The following is a 25,571-nucleotide window of genomic DNA, read 5'->3' on the forward strand; positions in this document are numbered from 1 at the left end:
TTAAAAAAACGGTAGATTCAACCACATTTTTTTTAAAACTTGTACTTCCAAATCTAAATATAACTGTGTGTGGTTAGTTGCACAATTTAAAAAGAAGGGATTGTACTTTTATTGTTTGCTGGGGCTGACACTTTGAGGATGTTGCGAGCCAGTCTCCTACATACAAGGCTGCAAGCTGCCGGTCCCCATCATGGACCCTGTGAGAAGCATCTCCACAGCCGACTGACTAGACACAGAGAGAGAGCAGGGAGATATGTGACTCACCATTCCCAGCGGGAGGGAGAAAAGCATTTTATGTATACCCTCATTTCTGTTGGAAGAAAAAAATTCCAATCCTCACACACACTGTAATTTTAGAAAGCATAACTAAAGCTAAAACTAAATTAGACTAACTAGGTATATTAGGCTCAGAAAGAAAAAAAATCAGGGCACAAGGAAAGACATTAGGTCTCATTTTCTGTTCGCATGTTTTTCTGTTGTAATGGGCAATTTATTGTCCCACAGCTCATTTTAATCTTGAACCTTGATAATCTGTGTAGGGGCAGCCCAACTATTTCAAAGAGAAGTTCTAGCCCAGGGAACATGCTCTCCAGCTTTCTTGTGTTCACTAAATGAGGTTTTCCTCACACTGTGTTGGAACTTTCTTTGTTTTCCATTTTTACAACTGTAACAGGTCCCAAATATATTCCAGACAGCTAAAGCAGACCAAAGGAAAACTGATTTATCAAATCAATAATTATGTGCCTAATTTGATATATTCTGAAACTTACAAGCATATGAATAAAGAAGATGGCCAAAGAAGTGGCTGATGGTGTTCATTTCCAAAAGAAAAGTGGAGTTTTAAAGGGTCAGGTAATTAGAATAACTAGGAATGTAGGATTATAAAAATTTTAATTTGAGGGAATAAATAGCATACCCTTTTTGTATGAGACTTTCTCCCCCAAAACCATTTGATATTCATTTAATGTCTTATCTTAGTAAACTCAATATATTTAATAAATTGTTTCTTATTTGATGAAGATCTTTAAAATTTTTAGGGTCATTCCTGAATAAATACCAGTTCTCCTTCTAGAATCCTGAACATGCAAGGTATGAAGAATAAGCCAGGTCCATATAATCAAAAGGTACGTATAAGATTTTTGTCTTCATTAAAAAAAAAAAAAGGATTCTACACTTGTGGCTGAGCATAGCATACTGCAGAGTTGTCCAACCACACTATGTTATATACCTGAAACTCATGTAACATTGCGTCAACTATACTCAAATAAATAAATAAATAAAAGGATTCTGAAGAGTCCTGTGGATTTTATTTATTGGCATTTCCTTCCTTCTCTTAAAAGTTGAGTACCGAAGAGGGATTTTATTCCCTTTATTAGTTACCTTTTATTGACTGCTTATTATATGCCAGGCATTTTATATGTATTATCTCATTTAGATTTGACATCAATCCTAAACAGCTATTATTTCTGTTTTACAGATACAGAAACTGACTTTCCTAAGACTACAAAGCTAGTAACCACATAGCCAGGAAGTGGACCAAGTCAATGTGAGTCCAGGGCACAGACACCACATTGCCTCTGTGCTGTTCTCTAAGGGAAGGGACTATTACATTCTTGTTAATGGAGGTTCTACCCTTCTTTAAATAACCCAAAATTAAGAACCTCCCGTTTGTATTTTTACAGTTCCAATCACACTGATCCCTGAATCATCCTGGATCGCAAATATGTGAAATGTCAGGGTCTTGCTTCTACTTTGATCTTGTTTTTGCCACTGACCACAACTAGCTACTTACTCAATTAAGACTGTTATCCAAAATCTAAATTTATAAGAAAATTGGCGTGAGATGAAATCTTTGCCTGTTATTTATATTAGCATGGTCATAAGAACTTGGTGACCAATATTTTTGGCCAGCCATTTGCAGTCTCTTGCCTTTCCAGCTGTGAGAAGCCTTTGTCCTCATCACCGTGTGCCTGGACTGTACTAACCACCTTCCAGAAGTCTCCCCATTCCCGTCCTCCAAACTGTGAAAGCACTGCTTTCATAATAGTACTTCCTGGCTCAGGTACCTATGACAGAGCCCCACATCCTAAAACACCAAATGTGAAATTAGCTGCCTGTTTCTCACTGTTTTTATTATCTGACCACAACCTACCAAGTTAAGTCCTCTCACCTGGCATGTCCGGCAGCTTCTCAACTGGCCCTCGCCAAGTGCTCGCTGCTCACCTCCTTCATCATCATTCCCCACCCAGTCTTCTCTTTCTCTGGGATACCTTTATATTGCACACTCACCCTCCAAGGACCAGCCCAGGCCCCGCCTCCTCTGAACATCTACTCTTGATGACTCCATCCTACCATCTCTTCCCATCCCTTTACTTCCTTATTGCATACAGAATATTTTAATATGTATTTCTATTCTCTAATCAGCATACCACCCATCTGGCACTTTGCTATTCACTGGAAGTTCATTGTTCATATAAGGACAGTTTGTTTATAAACTCCTTATGAGAAGGATCCACATTTTATACGTTGTTTGCACTGCAACACATGACTTTTAAGCTGAAACTGAAAGATAGCTGTCTTCAAAATCTTGGTCACACACACACATATCATAACCTCCTACTCTCATACTCATTCCCCTTTTTCAGATGTGTATCCATGACACTAAATACCCAGATTTTTTAAAAAGGTTTTAAATCTTTATAGACATTGCACTACATTATTGACGTTGTCTTCATGCAGTGTATACAAAAGAAGAAATTAGAGATATAAGAAACTGTTCAGACCAAAATAACCAGGAAGAATATATCCCTTGAGAAAAGGTCTTTTGGGCTTGAATTATCAGGACCGGCTGTCTCCACTGCTACAGCTCAATTTCCAACCTGGCTGATTGGACGACAGTCAGAACACTGTCTAAAAATCAAAATGCTAAGGAAAAATGAAAATAAATATTTCATTACAACTTTATTTTTCTATGTTATTTATTTTATGTATTCAAATGTAAACATCAAATTATTATAGAAAAAACACTGCATAAATGAGATACGCTAAATGCCACAGGCTGATAAGCACTTCTGTAATGCTCTAGTTTATTTTCATTTTCCCTTATATATGTATCCACATTTCCACATAGGATATAACAATCTGCCTTCATATAGCATATTTTATACATATATATGCAACAATGTCACATATTTTCAAAATTCAAGGTATCTGGCAAATATATAAATATTTCTCTAAGCCAAAAATTCCTCACACATTTATCAGACAATTTAGAAGTTAAAAGCACCACTGATTGAAATGGATATGTAACAGAGGCTCTCCAAGTATTTTACATATTGTAATAATCCGGACACTTTACATGTAAAGCTAATTATCCTAGCACAGTGAACAATATTTAAATATTGCCCTCTTCCCACCTCAGGCTTTGACACTTAAAAATGTTTGTATGGGTTTCCCCTCTTTGTTCACACAAAGAAGTGTGTAACAGATCCTGCTGCCATATCAAAATCAGATTCAAAATTTCCATGAAAATGAAACCAAACCATATTGAGATCTGACCACTATAAAACAGCAGAGTATTTCACATAATGAAGTTAAGGGTATAACGTTACCTATACAAGTTGATATCCTGGATGTGGATTATGAAACTTGAAGTGTAGGAAATGCACCCATGTGTACTTGTCTCTTCAGTAGGTTGGGAACTTCTCTAGGAGATGTTGGTGATGGTGACGATGATGGGTAAAGGCCTCCTGATTTATAAAAAACATACTTTATCCTAATGTAACCTACAGTGTGTTTTATCAGGAAAAAGAAAGAAATCATCGCTCTTCTACCAATGTACCTTCATGAATTTTCAAGAGAAATACTGGTGGATGTGCAATCCATGGTAGAACATTAAGCAATTTTATGGATAATTAAGGGAAAAGTTGTGCTTATTATTTTAAACCTGGCTTATCTAGGGTCTGTCTTAACTGGTTCAACATTTTGCTTGAGAAAATGAACAAAGCCATCTGTCAGCTCCACTGAAGGGAAAGTATACAGCAGTAACATGCTCAGCCGCGATGACCACAAGCCAGCTCCCCACTTGAACTTGTCGGTGGCCGATGCACAATCCAGAGCCAACCATAAGCATTTCGCTTTTACCTGAACTAGAGCCAGGGGGATATGTTACTACATGCATTCATTAAACAAATAATCATCGAGCACCGACCTCCACAGTTCATGGAATCTACATCATCATCGGTTGTTAAGATAGATACCATTATTTTATACCACTCCTAGGGAAAAACACTGCCAATTAAAAAAATGACAGGTCACCAACTATAATCTGCAATCCCATTTCTGAGATGTTAAACTGGTAGGGGGAGAAAGTGCATTTTACAATCCATGAAATGTGCTGTGGGCAAGTGCCTGCTCAGGGATACAGTGAGGGAAGAGAAAGCTCCTCCCCCACAGAGCTCTCAGCCAAAGGGAGCCTCATCAGGACTTAAATAGAAGCTCCTCTCCTGGTTGTATGTGGTCATGCAGTAGGAGAAGAGATCCCTCCAGGAAGGCCTGACATCTCAGACCAGAAGACTGGGAAGTGTACAAAATACGTGATTGTGAAAGAGACTTCAAGCCAAATGCCATGAGAAAATACTTTCTTTTAATGATTCTTGTTTGCCTGAATCTGTCCGTTCGCAGCTTACTCATAGGCTTTTATCTTCCTTCTTCCCTTTCAAAATTCCTTCTCACCAGTCCCCTATCACCCCCACATCACCGTCTCCAATTTCTTGCCTCCCTTATTACTCACATATGTCAGTCTTCTCAACTCCAAATATTTTTCATACCCTTTCCCTTTTTCTCCCAAAAGAATTTGGTTAGCTTGTTCTTCTAGCCATAAACCAAACACGTGACTGAATATGATGAATTTTAGTTCTGGCTGGTTACTTGTGTGCTTTTATATTGATAATTGATATCCAATCTGATTTTCTGGATTTGCTTGATATATGACTGAGAGTTTCTGTGAAGCCACCAGAGGTGACTTTTCTTTGGTATTTTAGGTAATTGTTCAGTTCTAGCAATTAAAGCAATGAGGGGAGGATATGACTGACATATCCTCTGACTCTGGGTAATGGTCAGAAATCTCGAAGGATATAGATCAGCTCCCTCTCAGGAATAAAACAGTACTAAATCAAAAGGGATCAGCCCTTTTTAAAATGGCCTTACTGATCACGAAAAGAATCCAAATCTTCAAAAGAAGACATAGCACTTATCATACATAATCTATTGCTGTCAGATTTTTAAAAATAATATACTCAAATGCTTATATCATATTGAAAAATATATTTTCTATAGTCTACCAAACTAAAAAACATGTACTTTGGTTCCTTTCCCCACAATTTATTATACAGTTGGGCATTCTCCAACATTACAGGCCTTTCTGAATAAATTCCCCTTCCTGACATTCTCATAGGTGTTCTTTCTGGCTTCAGAACTCTCCCAAAGAATTGTTACTATAAAGAAGCTAGAAAGAGTGATTCTGAATTAATTTCTTAATTCCTTCATTCCACCAATATAGATTGAATACCTTCTCTAGCCCTGGAATGGAAGGGTGTATCAGACCTGGTCCCTACCCTGAGAAGGCAGCAGTGAGTCTTGGTGTGAGCAAAGGTCAGAGAGATATGGGTCAAACCTTGACTCTGCACCTGCTCATTGGATCCCCTTTCCACCCCCGGTGCAAGGAACATAACACCTCTGAATTTTAACTTCCCCACCTGTAAAGTGGAAATAACAATTGCTGTTTAGCAAAGTTATGGAGAATGAAGGGTCTAAAAGAAAGTGTATAAAGACCAAGCACAGTGCTGGCATATTGGAGACTCCCCACAAAGGATGATTTCTTGTCTCCTTTCCTTAACAGCCACAGCCATTTGCTACTGTAGATATTCCCAAGTATAAATTAAATTTTTTCCTTTGCTTTGCACTTAATTTCTTAGTTGCATACTTCCAAGATTAACAATTTTACTACTAAATGGTAGGGCAAGATGAAGGGGTCTTGGATCATGTAGAGAGTCTTCCTGAGGTTATATTTAAAAAAAAAAAAAAAAAAAAGCTTAGCTCTAAGAATTATCTGCAAATATATCTTGTCCTCCTCATTGTTCACAAGGAAATTTTGTGGCTTTTGCATGCAAATGTGCACATCCAAGACTTTCAGATAATCTATTGCTAGAGAATGTGGCCAAGTATGGTATCCTATGCTGTGTTTGAAAAGAAGCAGGCTTGGAAGAAATAATCATAATCATAATCACAACAACACTGATTGAGTAACAACTGTTTGCCAAATACTGTTCTAAGAACCTTATGGGTGTTCATTCATTTGGACCTCATACCAATCCCACTGGACAGATATTGTCCTCATTTTACAGACGAGGACATGGACATTCTGTGACTTGCCCAAGGTCACACATCCAATGGGTGGAGTAGTGGAGATTCCTGAATCCGAACCAAACAGTCTAGCTCAAGAGTCCAAGCTCTTCAATATAACACCATACTATATTTTGAAAGTTCTCTTTTCAAAAAAAGTATTCCAATATTGCAGTAACTCACAAAGCAGCAATATCTGCTATGCAGCCAACAGGCATCTCTAGTGCCTTCAGCATAAATAGGCAAGTGGGTAGATGCTCAAGGGTTTCTCTGAAGCTAAAATATTACATACGGGCTTCTATGCAAACCAACTGGGAAGAGACTCTGGTGAGAAAATAAGGGCAGGTACTCCCAGCATCTGCATTAAGATTTCGTTTAAACTAATGCCACCTTCTAGTTCCATTTTATTAGTCATAGGCTAACATTTATTGAATTTTTACTGTAAGATGCATACTTTTATACATAATCCCATTTACTCCTCAAACCAACCCTATCAGGTACGTACTGTTTATTCTCACTCTGTTGATAGCAACACTGAAGCTCAGGGCAGATAGGGGCTTGCCCCGGCTGCACAGCCGGGGGTGTGCAGAGCAGGCACTGGGACACCCACTCTTATCCGCCACACCACACTGTCTCCCTTGGAGTACACAGGGTCCTCCACACCTCTCTCTGGCTCTAAGAACCACTGTGATGTACCGCGTGGGAAGTCAGCATGAAAACCAAACCGTCATGCCTCTGACCTTTCTGTGCAATGGCCCAGAAACCAGAAAGGCAAAGATCTCCATGGCTTGGAAAAGGGAGCTTGCCGAGGACCAAGGGTCTCCGATCAAATCGAGGGTCCCTGATCAAATCGAGGGTCCCTAACCCCAAGAAATGTCCTTATACGAGTGCAGAAGCTGGGGAACTCTAGCCCTTATCCAAGTGGCTTCTCCCCCAAATAAAGAAACTAAAAAGAGAGAGTTGAAATGGGTTTGCCTAGTTGGGGAGTGAAGGGAGATGGTCTACCGCGGTGCAGAGGGTCTTTGTACAGGAGAAGAAGGCTCCGAACCATAAGTGTACGGCAGCAAGAGAACCAAGAGGCTGGCGAGAAAGGGAAGCAGAAAACCAGAGCCCGTGAAACACTAGCACCTACGGAAACAGAGGGCTGTGTGGGTGGAACACGACAGCCCGAGCAGAACACACCCCTTCTGCCTCTGCCCAAGAAGAGAGGTCTTGCTGCAGGGCGTCACCGTGCCACCTCCATTGGAACTGCCCCTTGCTTAGTCTAATGTTGGCCCTTCTCTTTCTAAAAAGTTCTATTTTTCTAAAACATATTTCAAAAAACTGTAGGAGCCCAGTTTGGGGCAAAACAGCACCAGACTAAAGGGATCTGGAGGGTGGGTGTGAAATGGTGGGAGAGGCCCACTCTCTCTAGATAGCAATTGGTCCCTGGGGTTTTCTGGGTCATTGACGTGTTTGGGGCTGTTACAATGACTATTTCGGGAAACTGGTACACCACGGCATACTACATACACAAATGTCATATGATATTTTATTTGATGTGACGGAAGTCCAAGTGTGTCACCACGAATTTACATTCTCAGTGCTTTGTGCTGCTCAGCTGTAACATCAAAGAACTGCTAACTTCAAACTGAGCAGGGGCATGAATCTAGCTTTCTGTTAAACCAAGTGTTAAGCGGAGGGTCTTTGGTTAATTACACCTATTTTGAAGAGCCCATCAAGTTTCAAGTGAAATGCGGCTGTTTCTATCACCTTTTCAGGGCGGGGGGTGGGGGAGGGTAGGTGGTTCTCATTAAGTCTCCATGATCTAGCAGGAAAGTTCTAGCACTAACTAATATGTGACTACAACCCCAGAATTACCCCTCGCTGATGTTGTGAGGCCAACATATGCTCATGAGCTGGGCTGAGTTGCAAAGAGATCTGATTTTATTTTTAAATAAATACATTTAGAACCAGGGCCCTCACTGGCCAAGTCACTACTGACATTGTGGTGTGTTGTTTTACCTTCAGGGCTTTTTAAACTAGATCTGATTGTCCAAGACTTGCAAGGTTGTACTGAGGAGGGAGGCAAGAGCACACTGCATAACCAAGAGTCATTTGTTTTATGCGTACTTAGTCCCAAAGCTCCAATTCCCAATTTAACCAGTGTCAACAGATTCTTTCTACCCAGAAAAGTGGGGGAGCTAAAGTCTTTACCAAAAAAGAAGCAAAAAAGCTTCTTTGTTTACAATCCTTCAGCATAATAGAAGGGGGATGGGGTGGGCACAGGATAAAGCGATAGATGAAGCCAAGATTAATAGTTGATCACTGTTGAAGCTAGGTGATAGGTACAGGGGCGTCCATGACATCATCTCTCTACTCTTGTGCATGCTAGTGATTTTCCATAATAATTTTTTTAAATCCACAGAAGTACTAGGAATTTCCATGAAGTAGAGCTACTGAAGTCCAAACCTGATAGGGATGGTGTCCTGTGCAAATAAACCAGCTTGCCAGCTCAACCCCTTCTCCTTCAGGTACTCTATACTCCGGTCAACTCAGGTGCCACCTACTGGTGGCTCACCTAGTCTATACTCTCCCACCTCCTTGCCTTTGCCACGCTATTTCCCTCGGCTTAGAATGCCCCCTTTCCTTACACCTCGGCTCCAGCTATCAAAATCCAACCATGGAAGGCCTAGATCAAAGGTATCCTCCTCCTTTGTTAAGTCTCTAATTACTACATTTGGAAATAATCTCTTCCTCCTTTGTACTCCAGAACTTTGCTGGTGCTCTCTTGGGCACAGCCAACTGTGTAATGATAACAATCATGGCAATAAGAAGAATCATAATAGCAGCTAATTCATACTGTGTATGAGGCATTTTAAATATGTCATCGCTCTCAAGCCTTACAATATCTTCTGAGGTTATTACCTTATATTATCACACTCTACAGATGAAGATCTGAGGTTCAGAGAGGTCTAAGAGGATCCACTGTGATGTAATGCCAGATGTGTCACCATAAATTTTGAGCCTTTGTGCTTATGATCCTTAGTGATACCACCAGAGTAATATAGCATAAGTTAAAGTCTGGCTGGGGCAAAATTGTAACTTTCAGGAAGACCTGAGAGCCCACGTTCCTGATGACTACAATACTGTATATGCCTGTTCCTCCTATTGAATTGTAAGCTCCTTCAGGGAAGGGACTGTGCCTTTTTCCATTTCGTGTCCCCCAAAAGCACTGTGTAGTACAATTCCATGTATACAGAAGATGCTCAATAATGTCTTGCTAGTTGAACAATGTATTAATACAAAGCAGTTCTGCCTAAGGACCATGTCCAACGTTTATAACCCAACTTTTGTCTACCTTCACAAGGAAATGAGATGGACAGATCAGCCCATAGAAGATCTGCCTAAGTATCTCTCCTCCCCACCACCTCTGTTCACAGGCCACAAAACTAAAACGGTTTTCATCTTCTCCCTACACTGGCATTCTAAGTGACCAGAAAGAATTCTTCCCTGATGCTATTTTTATGTAGCTTCCCAGCTGTGGACTCCTTCCCCCACCCTCTGTAAAACTCCCACCCCTGACAGCCTTAGGAAAAGCCAAAGGGAGTCAGACTTTGTCTCGGTGATGACTTGGGAATCTGGAACTGAGGAAAAACAGGCTGATTTCCCCCTTGAGTTTCCTTACTCTTATTTCTCCTTTCAGACTTCCTAAATCTGCTTTCTTCCCAACCCAATTACGTGAGGTTGTTGTTGCTGTTCTTTGATTATATTTTTGACCTCCTTCCTGAATGCAGTGATGTTCTCTGGACTGGCCTTGAGAACACCTTGGGAGTAGGCTTGGGTGCCTTCAGTTCCTTCCCCCAAACCCTCTCAACATTCCTCTTCTTTTAGCTACAGGTCTTCTCCCTCCAAGGGCCCAGCTTCTGCTGTATTTCTGCAAGGTCTTACTCCCAGCTGGCTTTTAAGAACTGAGAAGGTCCTGGATGATGAGGTGTGAGCTCATAATATGATAAAGGTCCTCCTTTCCCTATAGCTCATATATCAATATGAGCATTGTAACTGAGGAAAAGAAGAGGAGAGAAGGCCTTCTAGTCCCCAAAGAATGAGGCAATAATGGTAAAGGGACCAGCAATGGAGGTGAAGTTTGGGGCAGAGGCTAGTCACCTGCGCCTGGCTCTAAATGTTCCCTCTTCTGGACTCCCACAAGCTGTGTTCCTGGAGTGTTAATGCGATGTGAATTTCTACAGCTTCTTTTATTGAAAGTTATTTGCCTTGGTCATAGATTTAGCTCTGCCAGTAAAATACCCTGGTGTGTGTGTGTGTGTGTGTGTGTGTGTGTGCATGTGTACCTATCTATGAAGAGGTAGATGGGGCTACACTGAATTGTGTTCTATCAAACAGTCTCAAGCTTTATCTAATGTCACTCATCTTGACAGCCTTGCATTTTCAAAATTAATAAAAAGCATAAGGAAGCTGCTGCACAATCACCAACCAAAGAATCTTGGCCACCAAGCTAAATATCTAGTCATCTGTGTTGTACATTAGGTGTGAAGGCACATAGCACAGTTTGGGATTTAAATGGAAAAATCAATACCCTACAGGGTCTCCAGTTGCACAGCAGATTTCTCCATCAGCCAATGCTTTGTTTGTCAGTGCCTTCTGATTACACAGCCTGGTGCATTCCAGGCATGGATTCTGCTTTGCTTCTGTTTAGGTTACTTAACCCTCTTCCAAGAAGCAGAGGCTGGGGGTGTGGGGGGGAGGGCGGAGACAATAAACAGTCACTAATAAAGTCTGAGGCAAGGTCCAAGCTACCTGGCCAGGGCACTTTCTGTCAGCCCCTGTGGTCCAGAGGGTTAGCTGCGTAGCTCTGTGTCCTGATCGCTGGGAGCCTAGAAGCAACCTGTGGCCCCAGTGTTTTCTCCCAAGGGCCATCGGCATCCCCCACGGGGTTCCTCCACTTTCTAAACGCACCACTGCTCTTGCTGCAGGGAATTATGCAAGATGGCTCTTAAGCTAAGAAAGCACTTTGGAGCGGGACTTGCAATCTTTTTTCATGAAGTCTTTAAAAATTTGCTCTAAGCTGCACTAAGAAAACTCCAAGGACTTCCTATTTCTCTCTTAAGAATGTACAAGTCCCTTTCATATAGAAACATAACTTCTCTGGGCTTCATAATCAGCCAAACACCACTGCTTCTCTTGCAGTTGAAAAAATTAAATTTCTCCTTGGAGAAATAAGCTTACTTGTTTTTTCTCTTTACTCTCCTTTTTCCTTTATCACAGAAAAGTATGCTGATGAAAATAAAGCATTTCTAACAGTGACAAGAAGGACAAAGATTATACCAATCTCTCAAAACTACTGCTAACACAATATTGTGTTTAAGCATAGCAATGATTAAACATATATTTTCTCTAAAGATAGCTGGAAAAGATGTTCACATGTATGTCTTACTTCCTCCTATATAAACTGACCACAACCAGGACTCAAGCATGTTCATTTTACCAATAAATATTTTTAAAAAAATCAAATATGGCATATTACTTTTAACAATTTCTCTAAGAAGAAATAAGATACTCCCCAATGCATTTTGATACCAAAACATAGTATAAATGGCCCACAGCCTAGGGTCTTCTGCTGGATAACCATAGTCATAGGTGAAATACTAAAACGGAAATGAATGAAAAAAGTTTCCCCCAACATAGGTCACGCTAACAGGCCTGGAAGTTTAAGAGCCCTAAGATAAAATATAAGGTGAGCTGAATTGTCAGAAAAAAAAAAAAAAATTGCATGTATAAGCAGCAAACTGGCCTGCGGATTGGTGGGTCAAGGGACAGGACATAGAGTGAGTGGCGCTATTGTAACCATGCAGTCTGTGGAGTGGGGAAAGGCGTTTCTCACTGGCAACATCCAGCTGCTGCGGCTAGGATGGGTAAGAAGGGCATTTTTCTCTCTTCTCCTGCTCTTTGGACACCTTGTTTTTAATGAACAGTTGGTATCAGAGCTAAGTCCAAAGACTGTTAGAAGTGGGCTTTCCTAATGCGGAGACCTGGCAGAGCTGAACTGTGTTCGGCCAAAAAATGAAATAGAAATGAGACTACCTCAGAATGTAACAACTGAGCATCCTCATTCTCTTTCAGTGTTTTCATTTAGTTGGAGCAAATGTTTTTGCTTTAATGCAATTGAAGAGAAAAGAACATTTAGGGACAATATAGCTAGATCCCTCATAAAGCTTCATTTTCAAAAGCAGTGTTTAAATCTCTAAATAAATGACTATTCATTCTCTGTTTACTTTAGGTAAACAGAAAATGCATTGCGGAGCACTCATTTTCAAAAGCTAATCAAGAACATTAGGTCCCAACAGATTCATTTAATAGAAATATAATAGGCATTCCTGCCTGCTTTTCATCTTGTCTTGCTGTAAATGCTAAAATGAACAGCAAATTAACCCTGCATTGGAACAGAGTCCCTGTCACAGCTGATATCCTCTCTCTCACGACTTGTAAACATCCCCGCATCCTGTCGCTGCTTTGACTTCTCCTACATAGAAAAGCAGAAAGTGCCTGATTGAGTTTGGCAAGAGAGTGTAGGAATACTTGAATTCTAAAGGGAGTACTGCGTGTCAACTCTGCTATCTTTCCTAGCAGAACAAAATATTACCATGTTGTCTCCTAAAATAGTGTACAATTAGGAAGTAGGAGGAGGAGTGGAGGTGGGATTGTTTTTTTCCAAGCTACATATATCAACTGTCTTTCTCTGTATTTTTAACTTTACTAGCCATTCTCCAAATGGCTGGTTATAAACTACTATACAAAACAAGCTAATAAAGACAGGGCCATCCAAGCTCTATAATCAGATATAAAAGATTTGCAAACAATTTGAGATCTTATAATTCATATTCAGTGATATCAGAATTAGCATTTAGAACTCTATACAGAAAAACTATAATACTTCATAAATTATGTAATAATGAACAAACCCTTTCAAAAACTGTTTTCACTGTGCTAAAGTAACATTCTAGACTTGTTGTAAGTATGTTATTCTTACAAGTAGTTCGCAGTTATTCTTGAAGGCAAGCCTTGGAGTTTCCTTAGCATAGTGCTGCTGGGGAAAATTTTCAGCATGTCCATCTTCATCTCTAGCCTGAAGGGAAATATAATGGCCTATTTAGGGACTTACAAATAATGGAAGAAAAAAAAGCTAAAAGCATAACAGCTCAGATCATTAAACAAACGGGAATCCAGAAATAACAACATTATTAAGAAGTTTGTTTAAATACGCAGTACGCCTTTTAGATATCAAAATTTGGGATTTATTTTTCTTTACATAGTTTGGTTTGAACATGCAAATTCATCGTGGTGTAATATTTTAAATGATATGAAGCAAACCAAAATCAAGTAATTTTGTTGGAAATTACCACCACTTCGATCTTCCAGTGACTTTTCGTTGCACATTTAGGATTATATGACATACGTACGTGTTTAAACTTTTTGGCATGCTTAAGCAATCTCTAGATAATGCACTTTAAAAAAATTCTAATAGCAAGGCCATAAGAAAAGCAATTTGCATCGTTATATTTTGCATTGTAATACTATTAGAGATAAACTGATTCCCCTTGATTTTTAAATAAAGATCTGAAAGGAGCAATGATCTAGTAAGAACAATGATTCTTCAATTGAATGCAGTAAAAAAATAGATTTAATTAAGAAGCTGCATTAAAAGTTACTGGTTATTTTGATCTACACTGTTAATTAAGAAAGCTGAAGTTTAAATGGAGACATTAACAGAACCCATTAGCAATACCGCTTGCATACAGTCTTCTCTTCCTAATCTCCATCAGTCTCTGGTTTGGAGTTGGAGAGAGGGAGAGGTAGGTGAGAGGAGGCGTGTCTGCAACACACTCATTAAACCATTCATTTGGGTGACACTTGCACCCCGCTCTGCTCTCATCTCATCTTAGCCCTAACTGCTCTCCCTTTCCTGGCCTCCTGAAATTCACAGCTGAGCTGTCTCCCTCACATATGGCTTGCATATAATTATGCATATTCCATTTTGCACTGCATTAAAATGATGAGCTCCTGGCTCCCTGCCAGCTGATTTTAAAAAGCCCAAGTGAAGTAGGAAAAAGGAGAGAAACACAGGGAGAGCCGCACAGGAAGCAGCAGGTAGTTCTGTCTGCTGTCTCTTTAGATAAAATGTATGTCTGGCACCAAGGAAACAGCTGAGAACTACCTGTTGTGATGTATGGATGGAGGGGGGAGAAAACAATGTGTCTACGTCTGTGGCACAGTGATGACAGCCCTTGTGTATTGTTTTTCCTTTCATGGAGTGAAATTTGCCCGCTGACAAGTATCACTCAGAGCTCCTCTGCTAGACTGGGGACTGTCATTTTAGAAATGGATCCAGATTTTGTCCATTTTAGGAGGTATAGCTTGTCTTTAATAAAGGCTTCTGCCACTTATTACAGGGAGGGAACCAGATGGAATTTGGAAATGGAATGTCATGGGCAGGGATATCTGGGTTATAAGAAGTCGGTGGGAGAAGTCTGTTTTGGTTTCATTTTTGAAATTTATGAACACCTCTGGGATTCGGTGCCTTTTCATGACACCTTTTTTCCCCCCTGCCAAATCAGAGTAACTTAAAAAATGCCATTACAGGATTGGACTACACGTGACAGAAAGTGTAAGCATCGTTCGCATCTGGTGGTTATGCAGGCACTGAAACCAATGATGTTCCTTCTCACGGTGTCAAGCTCTAGGCTGCAGCTACATCGGGGTCTAAGCCAATAGAGTCTTAAATGGGGCCCACTTTAAAGTGGAGTATATAAAAAAGGCAGCTGGAGGAAAAACAATAAGATATCAGTGGGTAGGAACAATGTTACATCTTCGATTCTTTGTAAGTGCATTTTAAGCCACTCTGCGAGGTCTCTTGAGGGCAGGGACCTCATCTACTTCATCTTTCTTAATTCTGCCATGCCCAGCGCCTTACTTTTAGTTAGTACTTAACAAACATTGAAGTGATGGGAAAAAAAAAAAAACCTACATGGATAGTAACTAGACCCTACCATAAACAACTCTGCAGAAAATGCCACCTCAAAATATGCTAAACTTGGTGGTAGGTTTATTATATTCCTGATGCACTATGATACATATGCTTGGAAACACACTTAGCATATAGTTTACGAGGGCTACTATTTACATATATATGTCTATATTCAATATATATGTATCTTGTGTATAAATATTCATAAGGTGGAATATGTTTATTATGCATGTACTATGTGTACACATTCATACACACCAGATGCCTGGGGATATTTTCAACATTGGTGGCAAAAATACATCCATCCCACTTACATGTAAGGTGATCACAATCCTTTTTATGTTTTTAAAGGACAAAAACAAAAAAATCCCATGGTGTAAGATTTGAAGTGCTTCCTCAGAGGAGCAAAAGACTTCATATAAAGCCTATTAATTTATGAGGTTGAATAAAGCAGCAGAGGAAGAGAAAGGAGAGGGAGTCTGGGAGAATTGGAAGTGAAGAGAGAAAGCCAGAAATCTGCTTCTTTATTGAGCCGTATATTTGCCTCTGCATCAAACTCCATGGCCCTTGGAACAGTCTGCCTCTCACAATCAACCTGATTCCAGAGTCTAAGACATTTCATCCTGCGTTTCCACCACATGCAACCGAGTTGGAAAGCACACCACACGCACGGAGACCGAGAGCCACGCCCCTCACGTGTATGTGCAGACACAAGCACTCACCCACCTCTTGCCAAAGTAATTCCTTTTGTATTCTGAAGTTCTTTTTTAGAGTAAAATCTAAAATTACTCTTCCTAGACCAAGTGAAATTAAGTGCATTCATCGAAGGCAGTAGTTCTCTCCTCAACCGCATGCCAGAGTCATCTGGGGTGGCTTTTTAACATTGGAGCATGTCCTCCCCCTTCCGCCCGACTTTTCCAAGACTCTGATTTAAATCGGCCAGGGTGGGGCCTGGACATGGGTGTTTTTTTTTTAAAAAGCTCTCAGGGGACTGTAATGTACAAGCAGGGCTGAGAACCACTGATCTAAGGAGCATGCCCAGAGGAGGGGTATAGAGAGGAGGCCCTTGGCAAAGTGTTGGCAGAATGTTCTCTAACCATGTCCCAACCTCACTGGACTGAACCACTCTGCAACAACTAAGAGGATGTAGGATATGGCCCTTGAGATGGTTCTTATTCTAAAGATTCGAGAGAGGACATGACTAGCTGCTTGCAGGCAAAAAATTCCTTATTTTAGTCCCTGGCATGACAACTAATCTTGGAAGGACTACTAGACCAGTTCCTCAAAAGGTCTTTCTGAATCTCTCTAACCAAGTCAAAAATCCCCACCTGCCCTCTCTTAGACTGGACAGAGGTGTACTTTTATGTTGTTTGGTGTGATTTTTGTCCCCCCCCCCACCACCACCCAAGGACTGCACACTTCCTAAGGGCAGGGTGGTGCCTGGTTCCTCACCATTAGACCATCAGGCCCTGCCACTGCTCGGTGCACAGTAATTATTCTGTGGGAATGAGCTCTATTTTCATTTCCAGCAACTCGATGGCGATGTTAGACAAAATCCTAGGAGCTTCCTTACCCTACATGTAGAATCATTTTAGAACGTTTTATAGTCTGTTATATATTGAAGCCAGTGCCGCCTTCTGCCTCTGCCCCATCTGGGGTGGCCGACAATGGCGTACTGAGGCAGGCAGGGAGGGGTGTGCAAACCCTGCAGATACTCAACATCTCCAGCCACAGTAACAACATGAAGCAGAATGACTTTTAGCTGGTTTTATTATGTTCTTAAATTCTCCGTGGACAATGAGTTCCCTAACTGCCTGTCTTGGGGCAGACCACCCCACCGCCGGCTCTTGGCATTTCCTGGGGCCAGGAGACCTATGTTGATGTCTGACTTTGTTCTGGAGTGACCAGTTCTGACAGAAGGAATGCCAAGATACATGATGAACTAATTCTCTCCATGTGTCTTACTCTCAACAGCTTTATTCTGACTAATATGCTGGATATTCATGCCAACTATGGGGAAAAGCAAATGGGAAGCTATTTTTTTTCTTACATTTTACTATAAATATGATTGTCAGACCAAAGGTACATTTTTAATCTATTATTCTAAGAAGGCTCCACTTCTTGCCATAAAACAGAAATAAAAATCCTTCGTTTCAACTGCAAGGGGATTTCCCCATCTTGCTGACAGTCATGCATCCATTTTCATGTTGTGCCTACCATTTGAATAAATATTAGATTGTGCGAGAAATTTAGACTATTTGCCTCTCTACTTCTAAAATCTCTGGCTTAAACTTCGGGATCCACCTCTTTCCCTGTGGATCATCACTAATTCACTTTTTTATTTTGGTTCTTACATACAGCAATCTTTAGTTCTCTTTCAAAGAATTCACTTCTTCCTTTGGCCCAAAGCTTTGGTGTCATGTGCCTATGCAAGCAAGCTCAGCATTTTTTTTTTTCTCCTCTGGAGGACTCCCTTAGAAAATGTGGAACATTCTAAAAACAGCTTCACAGGCCTACCCCAGAAAAGTGAGATATTTCTGACTCAACAAAAAGGTTAACACTGTTGCCATTTAAGTGGAAAGATAACTAGGCTTCCCAGTTAATAACTCCCTGTGATGAACGGGAGTATACACCTCTGCATCACTGTGATTTCAAAATTTCTTCGGAAAACAAGAGAAGGTTCTGCCTGGAGCCAGAGCTGGGGAGGGTGCAGCCGAGCCTCCAGACTCAGCCTTCCAGGGCCCCAGCAGATGTAGAACCTGTCAGCTCGCACATGTGGTGTTGCTACCAGACTTGAGGATGTCAAAAATAGTGCATCTCAAACTTGTGGGAGTAAGTTTAGAGATGAATAGTTGCAGGGAAAAACTTTTGATATTTTAGAACTCATTTTGCAAACCAAAAGTAATAGAATTTATTTTCAAAAGTCAAGATAAAAGCACAGGGACATCACTTCTGAAAACTCTTAGAATTTCATTTTCTAATGTCCTGTGTCTGGTCTCTCCTTCCTGAGTCAAATGCCTACATACGTTTCTCTTGAGGAGGCTCAGAGAGGAATAAACTGCAACCATCTCATGTGGCCTGCCTTTCAGTGTGCTGTGAACATCCTTGTGAACTTGACATAAAGGTCAGCTTGGTTTCTGGGCCCCTTGGTAAAGTTCAGCCCGTGCTGGCCCTGGGCGAGACTAATGCAGGGAGGCCCACGGAGTAGCTCTGGCTTCCACTGAGTTACGACCCAGTTACGCTCATCTCGGTAGCGCAGCTCCTCATGACTGAATGCCCAGTTGCCCTCAACTGGATTCCTGTCCTTTACCTCCATTTTCTGCTTGTAAAACTGGATTTCATCTGTCCTCCTGACTTCTCCTGGAAAATTCGTATACAGCATTCATTCAGACTGTAGCTCCTTTAGGAAGCCATTCCAGACCTCTTCCTCCTGGTCCTAACCTGGGCGCGCGCGCATGTGTGTGTGTGTGTGTGTATATCCATTCCATCCATTGCATTGCATTATGACCATCTACGTGTTTGTCTTCCCCACTAATCTGTGAGGTCCTTGAGTGCAGAAATGGTGTTCTATTCAGCTGTAAATCTCTAGAGCCTCATCTACTGTCTGGCATATTATAAAGGCTCCATAAGTGGTGAGTGAATTAGTGAGTGTGTGAATGAACTCCAATCCTTCAACCCTAGCAACTGGACATTCTGCCTTGCACTCCAGTCCCCAGAGATGGGTGTCCTGCCGCTGAAGCCCAGAAGTCATCTCCATACCCGAGTCTCAGCAGGCCTCTGCCAGAGCTCTCTGATCACTCCTGCCTCCCCCCTGGACCTTCACTGGCTATTCCATGCACTTCTGCCCCACACCTGCCCCTCCCACCCGGTTAGACACTAGACTCTTAGCCTCACTGCAGATCTTGTACTCAATTTGGACTTCGGCCAATAATCATTTTGTCCACATGTTTCTCTCCTCTGCCTCCCACTCTAACCTCGGGTCATTGTCTAACAAATTCTCATCCCCAAATTCCATTCCAGATTAACCCACCCGGTGCCTTGCTCCCTATTTCTGACACCTCGCCTAGTCCTAGTGCCCCAAGTCAGTCTGGGACTCCTTGGTGTAACTCCTCTTGGTTATGACTCCTGTCTGATCTTCCCTACCAGACTGGAAACTGCTTAACGGAAAATGTATGAAGCCCCCCATGCTCAGCAGAGTACCTTGTACAACAAAGAAACCTGTATGTATATGTTGGATGGATTCTTAAGCTAAGACCCAGAAATGTTGTTTTTCTCCACCCTGAATTACCTGCCTCTCTAAGTGGATCCCCTTAAGTATGAGTTGTTTCTATGCAAATATGCAAGTCAGTGAACATCAGATTGCAGAGAATTGCACGGCTCGTGGACAGGATTGTGTGTGCACGCAGCTTGGGTAGAGAGCTTTCTCTCGCACAGAGGACTCCCGCCTGGCATCAGGCTCCCTGCTCTGGAGACGCCGCAGGCCTCCAGAAACATCAGTCTCTGGACCCAGGCATCTGCTCAATTCACGTTAGTACGAATTTTTGCATCAGGATCCTTCGCCCTCCCTTTCATTAGCTTGTCATCAAAGATTGACTATGGGATTCCTGCAGTGGTGCTGTTTTACTTTGTTCTTTTAACAAAATGTATTTAGATTCCCATTTAGCAAGTAGGCCAAGGGAGAAGCTGTTTCCCCAGTGAAGTTCCTCCTAATTCTCCAAGCTCCATACCTGCCAGGCTCCTCTGACAGCTCCCACATCTCTGATGGATGAGATGGACTTATTTGCTGCAGCTCTGTTTTTCACTCCATGCAAACCTTTATATATATCATAAATTTTTAATATCCAATTTGGAGTCTTCAAAGAATAACAGTAACAAATATGCAACATGAAGATAATGGGAATCGAATCATGTTTATGGCCTCCATGAGCATCTCCTTAAATGATGTCAGGTCAGAGCCACTCAGAGCAGTGAGTGTGTGAGGCTAGCGGGCTGATCTCGTGCCTGATTAATGGCTGCCCTTACTCAGGGGCCCTAATGGATTGCATGACAGTTACGGCAACAGATTCCACATCAGCCTGAAATACAGCTACCACACGAGCTAAAATATATCATGCTCATCCCAGCACATTACAGCTGTGTCCAGAATAATCACAGCAGTTGCTAAGTGGTTCTGAAAAGCCCTGTTTTTGCTTTTCATTTTTTTAAATCTATTTTTCCTCTATAGGACACGACTGCTGGATTTATCTTGCACTGCTTTTCGTCAGGTCACCTGAGTCTCTTTGGTAAGGATTGTTTTATCGAAGTGGTCCACAGGTAAGGCCCAGCAGCTGGGGCACTCGGCCCGCTTTTGTATTCTCTGCGAAAGCCATGCCACCACATCCCAAGCAGCTTCTGATTATCTCAGGACCCTTAATCCATGGTGGATTATCCGTGCTCCTTGACGGCTCCCCTCCCCCCCACCTCCTGCCTCTGCCCACCAACTGCCTTTTGGCTTTTTCACTCACTATTCATCTGTATTTATTACCCAGGCTCGTGCAAGGGGAAACAAAAGGCAAGCAATTCTACTTTGTTACCCATTGGCACCTATAAAATACTTAAATAATTGGCCTAATCTAGGCATTTCAGGTGGTCCTTTTATTCCTTTTCTCTGAAATCACTAGGCAGAAGGGGCCGGACTCTAGTCTTTATTTACAGACCTCAGGATGGACCTAAGAAATTAGAGGAAATGCAGAGCAGGCAAGGACCCCCATCTGTAAGACTAGGAAAGGATCCAGACGTAATGGAGGGGATTTACTACCCGCAAGAAGTCTCCCTCGAAATAACCTGGCCTCAGATGGGAATAGGAAACATACCAGAACCAGATGAAGATACTGCTCTGGATATTATCAAAGATTCATAGTAATGGCTCACATCCCCACAGCTGTTACGTATGCAGCAGACACCATTCTGAGTGCTTTATGTGTATTAACCCATTTAACACACACGCCCATACATATACCAAAACAGAACAACAACTTATGAGTAGGCGCTATCACTGTCTCCATCTTACATACGGGAAACAAGAGCACAGAGAAATGATGGAGTGCACGCAAAGTCGCACAGCCAACAAGGGCTGGAACCCGGATTTGAACCCAGGCAATCCGCCTCCACAGCCCCTACTCTGTGCTTGATAATCTGCTACCTCACTGCTAGCGGTTTAAAAAAAAATCAGTGTGAAATAACTTGAAAATACTGATGTCATGAAGCTAAAAATATTTATTATTAATTAAGGGAGGTTTTCGTAATTCTTTGGTTTTCTTGGGTTTTGAAGATTGAATACACCAAGGAAACTAGGAAAGGAGAATGTTTAAGAACAAACAGTACTGAAGGGGGTGGGGTGGTCTGCGAAGAGCCTAGGAAAAAAGCAACAGAGCAAACATGAGTCAGTAAGTCTCTGGCACAGCCTGAGGGAGATGCTACTTCAAAATTTATAAAACTAATCCTTAAAACAAACCAACCTCTTTGACCTGATTGTTATTAAATAACCTTTGGATCATTGGTTATGACACCTAAGCGCGTCAATTCCAGAAGGAGGTGCCCTACAGAGCTCACTCAACTATTCAGATCCTTCAGCAATTTCCTTTGTGAATTTCTAAAAGCATTATTAGTATTATCATATTATTCTTTATTAATCCCATAAATGGTGCTGTGCGGACTCTAAAGGACGTTGTGCGTCTTATCGCATCCGGTCCTGGCCCTCCAGCGTATAAATGCAGATTGTGGCTTTGGTTAAGATGAGTCAGCACATCAAAGCAGTGGAGACTCTTGGATGAACTGGCGAAATTAAGTCACGGGACTTGCCTAGCTGGGAAACAGGCCTAGACTGTGGTAATTCTTCAAGGGTGGGGTTGTGGGGAGCCAAAGGCCAGTACACCAGCCTCTGTTCAATACCACAACACCCTCCGCTACCGGGAGAAGTTGAAACAGAGCAGTAGGAAAGCAGCTCCTGTCAGGTCGGGGGCTAATTATCTCAGCAGGTGAGAAGACAATGCAAGAGGCTTGGAGTCCCGTCCTGGAAGTTAGCTTGCTCTGTGTCCCCGCCACAGCATGTACCCTTCATCATGACCTGCCACATCACACGTATATGGCTCCTAGCAAAGGGGAGATGGACCCCGGGAAACATGAGAGAGCATGTGGATGAATCAGTGTGTATCTCTCACTACTTCTAGAGGAGACAACTACTTCTAGAGGAAATACCCTGGTGATGGTGGTCACAGATAGCCATGAGTCATGAACTGAAACAACTATATCCTTGAATTAGTTTCCAGTTCTGAGGCCAAGGACTATAAATTCCAAATTAGCAGCAATACTTGTCAAAGACCATGATGTCACAATTGTTATCTGTAATAAAGTTCAGTGCTCAAATCAACCTTTTTTTCTTCTCCTACCAGCAACCACAGAAATGCCATAATGAGGGTCCAGATACAACAGGGATGCCTACATCTTCTCTGCATGGTTCACATGGGCCTCAGTCTACCCCATCCCCGGGGTGCCCACCAATCTGCAAAGTGGGCCTGTAGATGCCCAATAGTGTTCTGCACTCTCGTCACTGGTTCCCTACCAGCTCCAGCTTCGAGGCCATTTCCATACCACTTTCTGCTCTCAACCCTCACCCTTGATTCTGCACCTGCCTTGGACACTCTGACCTGTGCACTTGGCCTGGCTGGAGCTGTCTCCATAGACAGTAGCCTTGAAATGACCATTCTGGTCCTCCACTCTGGATAGCCACAGAAAAGTATCCCACCCTGGTCACCGCTCTGACTGGGACAGTATTATACTCAGCATCCTATAATGGAGCCCAAAATATAAGGTGTCCTAAAGATAAGATTTCTTGGGGCGCCTGGGTGGCTCAGTCATTAAGTGTCTGCCTTCAGCTCGGGTCATGATCTCAGAGTCCTGGGATCGAGCCCCGCATCGGGCTCCCTGCTCAGTGGGAAGCCTGCTTCTCCCTCTCCCACTCCCCCCGCTTGTGTTCCCTTTCTCGCTGTGTCTTTCTTTGTCAAATAAATAAATAAAATCTTTAAAAAAAAAAAAAAGATAAGATTTCTTTAGTAAGAAATAGAAGTGAGAATTATGCAATGGTCTTAAAGATCTAAAATTGGCCTGATATAAAGAAGAAAGACCAAGACTAGGAGAAAAATCCTGGCTCTTACTGCGCACTGTCCACACAAATGTTCTGACCAACATGAAGCGATGCTGTGGTTTGTGCCTGTGGAAGCAGGTGAGGGAGAAAGACAAGGTGACACATCTGCTCACTCTGCCCCCGGGTCTTGCAGGGTGTGAAGTCAGGATGTGATTCCGAATTGGATAGTCCTCCTGACAGCTTCAACTACGAGCCACATACCACTTGAACTTTAACAGAGGCACCATCAGGCTTAGAGGAACCAAGTCCAAGTACCTTGTTTCCAAACACAGGGCTGAGGAGCGCCTGGGTGGCTCAACTGGTTAAGTGTCCAACTCTTGGATCTGGCTCAGGTCATGATCTCAGGGTGGTGAGATTGAGCCCCACAAGGGGCTCCGTGCTGAGTGTGGAGCCTGCTTAAGATTCTCTCTCTCTCTCTCTCCCTCTGCCCCCCTCCACAGCACACGCTCTCTCTCTAATAATAATAACAATATCAATAATAATAATAATAATAATAATAAAACAAACCCAGGACTGATCAGCCTCTCTGAGGAGACAAATGTAAAGATGGCAACAAAGGAGCTTCTGCTCAAATGGCATTCTCTGGAGTGTTCATTTTAAATCCCGGCCATTCTGTAGATAATGAATGGAAGTAATAAAAGATGGGATTGTGACATGTTTAAATAGGGGACAATCTTTCCAGCAGAATTTGGCTTGTGTTGAGGGCAGGGCCTGTTGAAGCCAACAGCTGAGTATCAGGTTAAGGTCCATTTTTAGAAGATAACTTCAGTTAACACTTGTTCCTCTGTCACCCCTTTTTAAAGGTATTATTATTATTATTATTACATTTCCAAGAGTTATATTTTAGAATCAAAGCATAGGTGACAAAAGACAAAAAGTGTCCTGGGTTTCCACATCCTCTCTCTTTAGGGTATAATTGAGAACAAGAGAGGGTAGTTTTTCCCTGCACTGCGAGCAGCCTTGCCCCTCTCATTTGTTCCATTCCAACTCTCACCTAACCTTTCTGGTTACCAAAATTCCCAAACTATTCCAGTTCCTCTGTACCCTGATATCTCAGTTGCCCAGTGTGGTTCTAGATATGAGATGACTGGAGGGCCCAACAGAAGAAGGCTCCCAGACTGCAGACTGGACCCCACTGGAGAGAACATCACTGCTTCTAGAAACTTCCAGCTCAATGACTGCTTCACAGAACTGTCACCACAAAGGAAGAAAACTCAGTATAGAAGTCATTTTGACAGTAAAATTAAGATTAAAGTTTGTTCTGTGCCAGACACCATGCTAAACAATTGCATACTTTGGCTCATTAAAGTTCCTCAAACCCTTGTAAGGTCTATATTACCAACCACCTCCATTTTGCCAGTAAGGAGTCTGAAATGTAGTAACTTATCCAAAGCTAAAGAGCTGACAAAGGCCAAGCTGGGGTCCAAATGCAGATGTTCCCACACCATGTGCAGGTCTTGACCCCCACGCCACACTGGCTCTCCCACAGCAGCTCAGTCAGCAGAGGATGTTGGCTGACAATGAGCAACAGAAACTGTAGATATTACTAGAAGGCAGAGAAGTCATGGTTCAAATGTCCCCATGGATCCTTGCAGGAGAGAACTTTGCCCTCTGATCTCCTTTCTTTGTGGTGAAGCACCAATGTCCATTGCAGCTCAAATGGAGGTGTTCAAGGGAGCCAGCACCGCCCTGAGGGTCAAGGCGTGGGGGTCAGTCTACTTGGCCAAAGGCAACATAGGCAACAAGAACACAGCCAAAGGTTGAGCAGATCCAAACCCTAAGCCCACCAGGATGGAGGGCAATGGCCTTTTCAAGTATTCTGCAATTGAGTTATGGGGCAAAAAAGAGGGAAGGATGGAAGGAGCGGGGGTGAGGAGTACACATGGAAATGGGAGTTTGCCAGGGGAGTCCTATAGGTCAGCAGGAGAAACTCTGCATGGAGATGGGGGAGGACACATCCCTGAA

At 42.2% G+C, this 25,571-nt stretch overlaps 1 protein-coding gene across 1 annotated transcript in view; it reads right to left on the bottom strand.

Annotated features, from left to right (window-relative positions):
- The window catches only part of SOBP (sine oculis binding protein homolog), a 158,222-nt gene that overhangs the window by 52,618 nt on the left and 80,033 nt on the right, over positions 1 to 25,571 (bottom strand). The window contains exon 5 of the mRNA XM_032408132.1: positions 13,430 to 13,525. Coding sequence (XP_032264023.1) covers positions 13,430 to 13,525 — 96 coding nt within the window. The remainder of the gene's footprint in view (positions 1 to 13,429; positions 13,526 to 25,571) is intronic.

The sequence above is a fragment of the Phoca vitulina genome, unplaced genomic scaffold (assembly GCF_004348235.1).
Source record: "Phoca vitulina isolate PV1807 unplaced genomic scaffold, GSC_HSeal_1.0 scaffold9, whole genome shotgun sequence".
Taxonomy (NCBI): Eukaryota; Metazoa; Chordata; class Mammalia; order Carnivora; family Phocidae; genus Phoca; species Phoca vitulina.